Source organism: Chrysochloris asiatica, unplaced genomic scaffold, assembly GCF_000296735.1.
Source record: "Chrysochloris asiatica unplaced genomic scaffold, ChrAsi1.0 scaffold00085, whole genome shotgun sequence".
Lineage (NCBI taxonomy): Eukaryota > Metazoa > Chordata > Mammalia > Afrosoricida > Chrysochloridae > Chrysochloris > Chrysochloris asiatica.
In genome coordinates, this window is record NW_006408603.1 from 9,690,298 (window position 1) to 9,703,306 (window position 13,009).

At 37.3% G+C, this 13,009-nt stretch overlaps 1 protein-coding gene across 4 annotated transcripts in view; it reads left to right on the forward strand.

The window, feature by feature from the left end:
• The window catches only part of WDR47 (WD repeat domain 47), a 100,643-nt gene that overhangs the window by 57,402 nt on the left and 30,232 nt on the right, over nt 1–13,009 (forward strand). For 2 of the 4 annotated variants that reach the window (XM_006865973.1, XM_006865974.1), the window contains exons 5-7: nt 87–886; nt 10,040–10,166; nt 11,519–11,697. In XM_006865973.1, coding sequence (XP_006866035.1) covers nt 87–886; nt 10,040–10,166; nt 11,519–11,697 — 1,106 coding nt within the window. The remainder of the gene's footprint in view (nt 1–86; nt 887–10,039; nt 10,167–11,518; nt 11,698–13,009) is intronic. The other 2 variants (XM_006865975.1, XM_006865976.1) reach the window with 1 other exon arrangement.

Here is a 13,009-nt window from a genome sequence, read left to right on the forward strand (position 1 = left end):
GTATTTGTTTTTGAATGAAACAATTTTGTTGTTTTCATATCTCACAACATTTCTCCTCATTATAATTATTTATATTTCTTTTACAGCTGGAATTTACCATGCAAGAAGCTGTACAATGTTTACATGCCCTAGAAGAGTACTGCCCTTCTAAAGATGATTATAGCAAGCTCTGTTTGCTTTTGACTTTGCCTCGTCTGACCAATCATGCTGAATTTAAGGACTGGAACCCCAGCACAGCACGAGTTCACTGTTTCGAAGAGGCTTGTGTCATGGTCGCAGAATTTATCCCTGCTGATAGGAAGCTTAGTGAAGCTGGCTTTAAAGCAAGTAGTAATCGTTTATTTCAGCTTGTAATGAAGGGTCTGCTATACGAATGTTGTGTGGAATTTTGTCAGAGTAAAGCAACTGGAGAAGAAATTACAGAAAGTGAAGTACTTCTTGGCATTGACCTCTTATGTGGTAATGGTTGTGATGATTTGGATCTGAGTTTATTGTCATGGCTTCAGAATCTTCCATCTTCTGTGTTCTCTTGTGCTTTTGAACAGAAAATGCTTAATATTCATGTTGACAAACTTCTGAAACCTACAAAAGCTGCATATGCCGATCTTTTGACTCCTCTTATCAGCAAACTTTCTCCTTATCCATCATCCCCAATGAGAAGACCTCAGTCAGCTGATGCTTATATGACCCGTTCTCTAAATCCTGCTTTAGATGGACTCACCTGTGGACTGACCAATGATAAAAGAATCTCAGACCTTGGGAACAAAACTTCTCCAATGTCACACTCCTTTGCTAACTTCCATTACCCAGGGGTACAAAACCTTAGTAGAAGTCTTATGCTTGAGAATACAGAATGTCATAGTATTTATGAAGAATCCCCTGAGCAGTGAGTATACCCATTAAAATGAGATAATGTTTTTCTGGTACAAATGAATGGGTGTGTTTTCTTAAAGTTTAAATACTTTGCATTGAAAGTTCTTAAATGTGAAAGCACATTTCTGAGTAACTTTGAAAAGGGTTTTTAATTTTTGATAATAAAATGTATAAGGAAAAATTTCTTATATCCTAGCATATTGGTTACAGTTGGGGTGCTACCTCAAGGTCAACAGTTTGAAAATACCAGTTGTTCTGCAGGAGAAAGATGAGGGTTTCTGCTCCTGTAAATATTTACAGCCTCATAAACCCTATATAGGGTCTCTATGAGTTATAACCAACTCCACGGTGCCACCACCACCACCACCATGCTATCTATGACAGTGGGTTTGGTTTGGGTGTATATATATATTTTTTAAAGAGCCCGGATGGCACAGTGGTTAAAGTGCTTGGGTGCTATTGAAAAGGTCAGTTCACACCCACCAGCCACTAAATATGTGGCAGTCGGCTTCCATAAAGCTTACAGCCTTGGAAACCCGATAGGACAGGTCAGACTTGACTCAGCGGAAGTGGATATGGGTTGGGGGATGTTATTCTTTAGTAGATTATAAAGGTAATACATGTGCATTGAAGAAAATTTGGGGAAAATGGGAGATTATTAGGATGAAGATTAAAATCTTACAAATAGTACACTTAAATGATTATTCTTTTTCTATGGATACATTTTTTTAAATTGGGATTATGCCATATGTATTTTTATATAATCTGCCTTTTCCATTTGGTAGATCATGAATATTTTCCATATTCTGAAAGTTTCTTGAGATCAGTTATTATTAATGAGTGTGCAGTATTCCATTGCTTGCATGGCTGTGCCCTAAATTGAACCAATTTCTTAGTGTAGGATGGATATCAGGTGATTTCAAGGTTTTGTTTTGTTTTTTCTCATGTAAATAGTACTGCAATGAACAACCATGTACATATAAAAAATTTCTGATAATTTCTACTTATCCTTAATGTACATGAAGCTCTGGACTGCAAAGTCAGTTTGAACTACAAGATCTGTGGTATAGCTCACCAGCCTCTCCTCGGATAACCTTTGCAGGGTCATTATGGGTCAGAACCGACTTGACGACTCTTAACAATAACAATACAGACATGAAGGAAGTAAATGTTAAAACCACCATTCAGATTTTCCTTCTATGTGGCATAAAGTAATGATCTCCTGATAAATAGTTCTGTAAAACTTTTGCCTTGTATGTTTAGGAAACCTATTGGGACATGGGTTTTCTATAACTCAGAGTTGATCCTATGAAATATTAGTACTGACTACAATAAATTTATTGTATGAAAGAGCATAAAAACCAAATCTTTTCATAGTCACATAGGACAGTTGGATGTATTCTATGCTTAAGGAGAGGCACTAGACTTGGAATTTCTGTTTCTGATTAAAGCAAGAGATCTTTAGTTAACATTTAAGAAACAATAAACATATAGGGAAGTATTTTCTGTTAAGATTGTAGAAGAAATTTGTGACACTTTCTTTAATGTTCTTTTAAGAGGAGAGATTCTAGGGTCGGTTAGCTGAGGACTTCCTGAAGCCTAGAGAATAGGCTAGTGACTTCTTAAGGTACCTCCTCACTTCATACTTAATATTTGAAATCCAGACATGAGAGCTAGAGCTGAAAGTGGATGAGTATAATTTCCTATGAATGACAGTGGAATAAGGAGTCTTTAACATTGGTAGAGACTATTTAAGTCTTGGATGCTGCAACCCCTTCAGAAAAAATTTTCATCTAGGCTGCTGGATGTCAATTCTGGGGGAACTGTTGACAGTCTTCACTGTACATAAGGTAACAAGAGCCGCTTGATTAGTGTCTGAATGGCATGCTTGGACCTGTGCTTCATTAGAGAAAAAAGATGCACAAAAATGTAGCCAAATCTGACTGCACACGGTGTTGTTTCTGTGTAAAGAGAGAGTAGTAGAAATTGAGGAATAAATGGATAGAGATAGTCCACTTCTTGGCACATACATTAGGTCATATGTATGTGTCAAGAAATGGAATATGTTGTCAGACCATTAAAAATAGACAGTTACAATATGTTATGTCAAAAAGTAAATTATAAATGTATTTACCAGGTGAGCTGTAGCAATAATCCAGAGAACATCTGCAGTTGAACAATTTATAAGGCAGTGTAGAATAATGAAATTAATGTTGCCTTTGGAATCAGAATTGAGCTTGAGCAGTAGTTTTGCCATTTACTAGCTGTGTGAACTTGAGAAATTTACTTATCTCTCTGAAGCTCAGTTACCTCCTCTATAAAATTGGACTAATAGAGTTGACTTCCAAAATGAATTAAGGCTCCTAGCAGAGTGGCAAACATGCAATTGGTGGTCCTTTAATGACAATGTCTCCCCTCCAGAGTTCATGCCCTTGGTAAGGACAGTGTGTTAAAAGGACTCTGGTAGAGCTACTGTGCTATGAATAAAGTATTAAATTTACTTTGGAAAAACTTTACTTAGTTTTTAAAACACTTGGTTGTGAAGTGCCTTTAAGATGGTTCTGATTCACAGTGACTTTTGTAGGGTTTTTGAGGCTGTATAATAAAATATGCAAAGATTTAGAGTTAGAAAACCGAAAGGGAAGAACACGGTCAGCATTTCTCAAGCTGGGGGAACTGAAGAAAAAATTCAAGCCTCAACTTTCTTTACAAATTATTGAATGATGCAGAATGCATCAAGAAAAGATGGAAGGAATACACAGAGTCATTGTACCAAAAGGAAATGGTTAATGTTCAACCATTTCAAGAGATACCATATGAACAAGAACCAATGATACACAGGGAGGAAGTCCAAAGTGCATTGAAAGAAGTGGCAAAGAACAAGGCACCAAGAATTGATGGAATGAAAATTGAAATCTTTCAAGAAAGTGAGGCGGCACAAGAGGCACTCACTCATCTCTGCCAAGAAATTTGGAAGACAACTATCTGGCCGACTGATTGGAAGAGATCAATATTTATGCCCATTCCAAAGAGAGGTGACCCAACAGAATGCGGAAATCATATAGGACAATCTCTTTGATATCTCAAGCGATTAAAGTTTTGCTAAAGGTAATACAGAAACAATTACAATCATACATTGACAGAGAACTTCCAGTGAAGCTGGATTAAGAGGCTGTGGAACGAGAGATATCATTGCTGATATCCTATGGATCTTGGCTGAAAGCAGAGAATACCAGAAGGATGTTTACCTGTGATTTATTGACTACGCAAAGGCTTTCGATTGTGTGGGTCATGACAAGCTATGGACAACATTGAGAAGTATGAGTATTCCAGAACACTTAATTGTACTTCTGAGAAATCTGTACCTAGACCAAGAAGCAGTTGTTCGAATAGAACATGGGAACACTGAATGTTTTAAAATTGGGAAAGGTGTGAGACAGGGTTGTATTCTTTCACCATACTTATTCAACCTGTATGCTGAGCAAATAATACGAGAAGCGGGGTTCTATGAAGAAAAACGTGGCGTCAGGATTGGAGGAAGACTCATTAACAACCTACAATATGCAGATGATACAACCTTGCTTGCTGAAAGTGAAGACTTGAAACATTTACTTATGAAGATCAAAGAGCACAGCCTTCGATATGGATTACATCTCAATGTTAAGAAAACAAAAATCCTCACCACTGGACCAATAAACAACATTCTTATCAATGGAGAAAAGATTGAAGTTGTCAAGGACTTCATTCTTCTTGGATCAACTATCAACACTCACGGAAGCAGCAGTCAAGAGATCAGACGACGTATTGCACTGGGCAAATCTGCTGCACAGGAACTTTTTAAAGTATTGAAGAGCAGAGATGTCAGCTTGAGGACTAAGGTGCGCCTGACCCAGGCCATGGTGTTTTCAATAGCCTTATATGGATGCGAAAGCTGGACAGTGAATAAGGAAGATCGTAGAAGAATTGATGCCTTTGAGTTGTGGTGTTGGAGGAGAATACTGAAAGTGCCATGGACTACCAAAAGAACCAATAGATCTGTTTTGGAAGAAGTGTAGCCAGAGTGCTCCTTGGAGGCCAGGATGGCTAAGCTTCGTCTCTCATACTTTGGACATATTGTCCGGAGGAAACAGTCGCTGGAGAAGGATGTCATGCTGGGTAAGGTGGAGGGTCAGAGAAAAAGAGGAAGACCCCTAACGAGATGGATCAGCCAGATGGCATCATTGATGGACTCAAGTGTGGCAGCGGTAGTGAGGTTGGCCCAGGATCGGACATTGTTTCGTTCTGCTGTGCATGGGGTCTCTATGAGTCAGTTCCGACTCGATGGCACCTGACAACAACAACAACAACATATCTCAGTGGGAGCAGAAAACGTCAGTTTCCTCATGTGCAGTGGGTCCTAACCGCAGTCCAGTGCTTATCATATAGAGCCACTGCACTCCCTAAAAACACTGGGAAGCTCACATAGATCAGTTATATTAAAGATGACACACAGAGATTCCAACTTGTGGTAATACATGTTTGAAGTCAATATTTTAAAGATATTCAAATTTTACTATTTGGGATATTAACTTGGGATAATGATTGAATTGCTGTGGTGAACAAGAAGATAAACATGAAAGATTTATAAGGGAATGAATGATGTTTTATGAAGAATCTTTTCATTTGAACAGACTCAAAACAGAAAGGAAGGTAAAATCAGTTGAACTATGTAAGCTTTGGCTGTTTGATATAATTGTTTCCAAATTATATTTAAGCATGAACCAAGATTGTTTTAGAGTTTGAAGACATGGGTTCCAGTTCTAGTTCTATTTACTAGTGATGCAATTATAGGAAAATCATGGTTTTTTAGTCCGTTTTCTCATCTGGCAAATGGGAAGTAACCTATTACACAGGTGTCTTTGTTATCTAGTGCTGCTGTCTCAGAAATACCACAAGTAGATGACTTTGACAAATTTACGCTCTCATAATTTAGAAAGTGAGAAGTCTGAATTCAGAGTGCTGACTCTAGGGGAAGACATCTCTGTGTGTTCTAGAGGAAGGCCCTCATCTCCTTTAGCATCTGTAGGCCCAGCATTCCTTGGAGATCTGCATGTGTCCTGGCATCATTCTGCCCTCTGTCTAAGAGGTTCTCAGTGCAGGACCTTGGATCCAAAGGATGTGTTCTGCTCCCCGCTCTTCTTTCTTAGTGGTAATCAGGTTCCTTGATCTCTGCTCACTTGTTTAATCTCTTTCATATCTCAAGACTGACACAGGATATATCCTAATCCTGTAGACTGTACCTGCCTCAGAAACATAACTACATCTCACCCCACCTCATTAACATAATTTAGGTTAGAATATGTGACACCTAGGAGAGTTATATCAGATGACAAAATGGAGGTTAATACATTGTACCACAAAATGGAGAAAAATAAGGTAACACTAAGAATCATGGTATAACCAAGTTGACACATATTCTGGGTGAACAAAGTTAATCCATGACAGTAAATTATTGTGCAATTAAAATGAGATATTACAGATTGAGTTATTATATAAATTACAAAATTAAATAAAATGTTTCTTTATTGTTGTTGTTGCCATCGAGTCAATTCTGACCCACAGTGACCCTGTATAGGGTTTCCAAGGAGCAGCTGGTAAGCTTGAACTGCCGACCTTGCAGTTCAGACGACTTTACAGTCTGGTGCATTAACCTACAGCGCCACACCAGGACTTGTAGCCATAAAGTTAATAACTTTTACAAATTCTATTTGTGTGGATATAAAAGAGGCTTCTTATGATCGGTAGCAGCGTAATGCATAGTCTGGTAGCTGGAAGCTCTTCCTAAGTCTTTCTGCTTCCTCCTCTGGGTATGTGTGTACATCTATGTTTATAAGTTTAGGTACTTAGGAATTGTATATTACTTGTTAATCTCTTTTCTAACCAGTATACTCAGTCATCTCATTAATACAATATTTCGTGCCTGTTACATGCCAGACCTAGAGATGCACTGGTGAGCACGTGTTTGCTGCCCTTTAAAGCTGACCATCTGCTGGAGGAGATAGCCTCATGAACAGTGGTTACAGTGTGTTGTGTTACTTGCTGTAATGTGTGCTAGAAAGGATACTGTGGGAACATTTAGGAGGTGATTCAAGCAAAGCTTTTAAGAAGTGAAGGATGAAGAAAGGAGTGCTTCAGGTAGAGGGAATGGTGTGGACAGAGGCCAAAAAATGTGAGAGGGAATTTGGATGTCATTCCTTTCCCGTGTTGTTGTTGTTAAGTGCTGTCGAGTTGGTTCCGACCCATAGCGACCCCGTACTGGGTTTCTGAGGCTGTAAATCTTTATGGGAGCAGAAAGCCTCATCTTTCTCCTGTGGAAACACTGGTAGTTTTGAACTGCTGACCTTGAATTTAGCAACCCAACTCATAACCCCTACACTACCAGAGCTCCTTTCCCAAAAGCAGTTAAGTGCTACAAATGGAAACACAAGTAAAAATATGTTCTGAGGCCCTAGTTCATTAAAACTTTAAATATTTTTCAAGTATTTAATACAAACCCATTTGTCTTCATCCTTAACCTCTGAGTTCACTGTTGTCTTCTTACATAAGAAATGAGGCTTTTAGCAAAGCAAAAGCTTATTTTAAAAGTCTAATTGCCAAATTTCAGTTGCAAAGCAGTTCAGCTATGAAATCGTGTTTACATTAAATATATAATTATATTATGAGAACTATTTCACAAAGGCTCATTTTCATTGATTTTATACCATTTGGTTATCTGTTGCTATGAGTCTAGATTGACTCAAAGGCAACTGTTGTGTTTTTTAATTATCTGCTAGGGCATTTTGCCAAGCAATTTTTGGGAAGCTGTTTGTTTTATTTATATCTTAATAAGGAGCATGTTTGCATAATAGAAGAGATAGACAGATTATCTAATTACAGTTGTGTGGAGTACTCTGAGGTTATAGGACTTGCCCCAATTTAGAGATCAGAGAAAGCTTGCCCAAGGAAATGATGCTTAAGCTAAATGTTTTTGTTAAGTGCCATGGAGTTGGTTCTATCTTAGTGACCCTGTATATGAGGAGCAGCTGGTGAGTTTGAACTGCTGACCTTGTGGTCTAGTGCTGATCCTACAGGCAAAGGAGAATGGGAGGTGTGGAAAGCATTCCAGGTAGAAGAGACAGTCTTTGTAAGTTCCAGAGATAGGAGAGTGCCTTTTGAATCTGAGGAGAGGAAGACAGTGTGGCTGGAGTTTAGTGACTGAGGAAGAGAAAATAGTGCTAGGTGAGGCCGGAAATGAGAGCAGGGGCAATACCATGCATGCAATATCTTTTTCCATTCCTACCTTTAGAAGTTTTTTAATGAATCAGAGGAATGATCTAATTAGATTTATATTTCAAGTCACTGGCTGACCAGTGGTGAAGTGAGGAAAGGAAGTTGAGTGAGGAGCGTCTGTGGTATTGCCCTAGTCCTCAGGAGAGATGGTGGTAGTGGCTTTGACTGATATGGCAACAGCAAAATGGAGAGGGACTGATGAATTTGAGCGAGATGCAGGGCAATGTTAATGACTGATGGGGTATGGTAGGTAGGTGGAGTCAGTAAGGGGGTGAATGATGTCCAAGACAAGTTTTTAACTTATGATAGAGTGGGGAAAGACTAATTTGGGAGAGAGAGCATGTTTGCACACATTGATTTGAGGAGCTAAGAGACTATCCAAAGAGAGAGAGCAAGTAGAAAGTTGTAAAGATATATGGCTTTCTGTCTCTTAAAAGAGGTCTGAGCTAGAGAGATTATTTGAAAATCACCAGCAGTTGGGTAGTAATTTGAAGCCATGGGAATGGGTAGTCAGAAGTGCAGCAGAAGAGAAGAGCTCCCAGGACTGCATACTGAGGCACTGATGTTAGGTAATGGAGAACGGCCAGCAAGCAGACTGCCAAGGATTCTTTTATTTATTTTTCATTGAACCTACTTTTTTGAAAGTCACACCTAATTTCCAAAGCCACGTACTCTTCTATAGAACACTCAAAGTGAGATCTTTAAAGGAACTTCATATCGGATTACACATTTTATTCTGTAACTTCATATGACTCTATGGTAATACAAAGGAAATTTTGGCTTGCCTGAGTCATTGCAATTTAGTGGCAGACACGTTTGGATTCTTAGTTGACGATATCAGGGCTCCTTCCTGTAGCGTTTGACATTGGTGACCCAGTCCTTGAGATTCCCCTCTCCATTGTCTTCTGTGACTCTGTGTTTTTCTATAAGGTCTCTGTCAGTGTTCCTGTTTCATTCTCTCTATTGTCTCAGGTTTCTCCATTTATCTATAAATAGAGACATTTTCCAGGGTTTTGTGTTTGATTTTCTCCTTTTCTTAGGCAGTTGCATCCTTTCACAAGGTTCCTTTCTGAAGATGACTATATAGCTCTACTTTCCTGAGCCCTAGACCTATATGCTGATATGTCTCAGGCACTTCTGCTTGGAGATGCCATTCATCATGGGGTGGGGGCACTTCATAATCTAATCATTGAATACAGAGATCATTTTACTTTTTTAGTTGTTCCCTTGATGCCTTGTACCATTAGGTAATATATATTCATCATCTTTGCATAACATTAGTCATTAAACATTTTCAACAGAGTAATTATGAAATGTAGAAATTGCCAGTGCTTTAAAGAATGTTAGGAACAACCTGACATAAGATTTCAAGCTTACTAGTTGGGATAAATTAACAATGCTGAAAAAAGGTATGTTTATCTTCTATATTAAATACAAATAGGCTTTTAATAAAAACTCACATTCTTAAAATGTTACAGAAACATATTAAAGGAAAAAATGTTTGACTAACAAATCCCAGATTGAGAGTTTATAAAGAGAATTTAGGCATTAGGCCATCTCACCTATTCTTCAGTGTATAGATAAAGCTCAGTCACAGAGAATGTGAGTTTTCCAAGGCCACAGACTGACTTTAGACTGGAGCCTCTATCCTCTTTGCTTTGTAACCCAATGTCCCTCTACTGTAAACACATTCGATTTGTTCAAGCCCTTTCTTTGGTGTAAATTTATATTTGTGCATTTGATAAGCACTAAGTTTTCTATCTGTTTTTAAAATGAAAATTTGTCTAAAATACATTCTCCTGTACCCTACATACCTCAGATTTTTTTATTCCTTTTCTTTTTTGCACCTTTCTGAAAGAAGTGATACTCCCGTTGAGGCACAACGGCCTATCAGCAGTGAAATCATGGGCCAGAGCTCAGTTTCAGAAAAAGAGCCTGCAAATGGATCACAGAACCCAGGACCTGCTAAGCCAGAAAAAAATGAGGTAATGTGTACTACACATAGTGTCTTTTATTCTCTTTGTAAGAAGTAATATATTTGGTTAAATGGAATTCTGATATTTAAGAGTAAGAGAGAGAAAAACTAGAATTTTTTATTATTGGTTAATTTTCTCACCTACTTTTAGAGACTATATGGTATTTTTAGTTGTGTATTTTGGGGCATTTAAAACAAATTAAAGTATTAACAGTCTAAAATACTGCAATTGGCATTATGCTTATCATAATTTAGAATTCAAATAATTGAACTCATACTAAACATGGGTAGCTTGCATTCTTAAGATATATGCTCTAAATTTTACTAATTAAATTTGATGAACAAAACAATCAAGACATTTATAAGTAATACTTTTATCTAAGCTTTTAGAGTTTTAGGTAATTTTCTGTGCTAATTTTGAAAGGCAGTTGCATTGTAAAGTAGGATTTGTTTATTTTATATATTATGTAGAAGAGGTGATTAGGTGGCTTTAATAAGCTAAATCTTTTTTTAGCTAAATACTAAGAATGAAGTAGAAAATTACTATTGAAAGTACAGATAGATAATTTTATCATTAGAGCTATTATTATATTCATTATGAAATAAAGGAAGATTGTTACTATTTCCTGGAAAGGGAGACAGTTTTATTTTTAGTTAGCCCAACAAGACTTTTGGTTAAGTTTATTGTGAGTGGTCAATTTTAGAGATGATTAATTTGTTCCAGGGTAGCCACAGTGCACATGATCCATGCAATATGACCAGATACCAGGGGTATCTTCCTCTGCCAGTATTGGAATTCACTAAATATCTCAGCCCTATAAGTTTGAACGTTACACAGTTCTTTTACAAGGATGAAGTAGGAATGTTGAGACTTCTAAGCTTAGCTCCTATTTATTCTTTCTTGTGAAAGGACATCTGAAACTCAGTCTTGGCTTTGAGAGAATTTTACAAGCTTCCTCTCTAGTGTAACCTATTAAATTAAGCCTGTTAGACAGGGCTAAAACTGTGTTTATTTAATAATAATGTAGTCCCTCAGTAAGGTTGTTTTTTGTTTTTTTTCCAAGTAAGTAACATAGATTGATTTGTATTAGTATTCTCTGACCAGAGCCCTGTTATGACCACTATAATTTATATTTTCATATTAGGCTGGCCATTCAGTTTGGTCATCTGTTGCTATGGAATAAAACAAATTATATGTTCTACTTGAGTATTAAGACTTATGGGTACAAACAACAGTATAACAAGTATTTTGTAATTAGTTACAGATTTTATTCATTATGCACACATACTTCTGTTGGGTGAAGACATACATTCAATCATAGTCTGCTCAAATATATATTATTTTATTCTAATATTTTTAAGCTTCGAGATTCAACAGAACAATTTCAAGAATATTACAGGCAAAGATTACGCTACCAACAGCATTTAGAACAGAAGGAGCAACAGCGACAAATATACCAGCAGATGTTGCTTGAAGGAGGTGTGAATCAGGAGGATGGTCCTGATCAGCAGCAGAATCTTACTGAACAATTCCTTAATAGGTTGGTCTCCAGTCACTTTTTAAGATAAAAAGAATTATTTAAAAGCTATTTGAAGCATGCAGTAATTTTCTGTGTATAGTTTGACATTTTTAACCTTTAAAGTTTCTTTAAGTGTATCAAGTAACAGGGAGACCCAACATTCTCATTTAGTTCCTATCTAGTTTTGTTCTTCTCCCTTAAAATATCCTTTTTGTATTAAAGCAGCTAAAGCAGAAGAGCATAGTGGTTCAGTGCCCAGGCTGGAGCTCTGGTCAAGTTAGCTGAAGGTCTTGAGGAAGTTGGCTCGCTTCCTTTCTCATCTACTTCACTGGGTTGTCATGAAGATGAAATGAGTTGATTTATGTTAAGTACTTAGAATAGTCTTGGCACATAGTAAGTACTACGTTGTTTTCAGCTGTTCTTTTTATGGTTATTATCAGTGCTTAAACTTACAGGCTTTTATGAATTCACTATGTTAAGACAACTCTAATATTTTATGTAAGAAAAGTATGAACTCATATTGTTTTTAATTATAGAAAAAATGGCTATAAGGTAATATAATTTTCCAAAAAAAATCATTAAACCAGGGTATAAATATTTAAATGAGCAAGGATTTTTGATAAATTAAATGAAGGTAGTATATGTAAACACACTTAAGACAGTTTCTGGTATGTAGTAAATATGCTGTATACGAGAGGGCTTCAAAAAGTTTGTGGAAAAATGGAATTAAAAGATAATGAAATCTTTACAGGAACTTTTTGATGCCCCTCATATGTTGTCTAGCATCATGAGTATGATTAGACAACTACAACAGTGCCTGTCACTTATTTGCTTCAAGAATACTAGAGGTGATCTGCTTAACAATATGAGGGTTGTGCAAGTCAGTGGGCCTGAAATGGATTGTGTTCAAACTGCCACATGGGTTCTAGAGATGATCTGAAGAGTCTGTGGCCTCTGAACAACTCCTTTTAAAGTGAGGTTTTCTTATCACCTCTGATCAAATCAGTGGTTTGTCAGAATAACCCCAAAGTGATGACTTGCTACTGTCATTATTTGGATGTCTTCTTTATATCCAAGGAGTCCTGGTGGTGCAGTGTTTAAAGTGCTTAGCTGCTAACTGAAAGGTTGGTGGTTTGAACTGCCAGCCACTCCAAGGGAGAAAGATGTGGTAGCCTGTTTCCATAAAGATTTACAGCCTTGGAATTTGATGAATTTTACCTACACCTATGGATGCAGTAGCTCAAAAGAGGGAACAAATCTTTACAGTGAGGATCTTCCCCATGCCCTCTATACACAGAGTAGACAGGGATGGGCAACTTGGACATTGGCTACC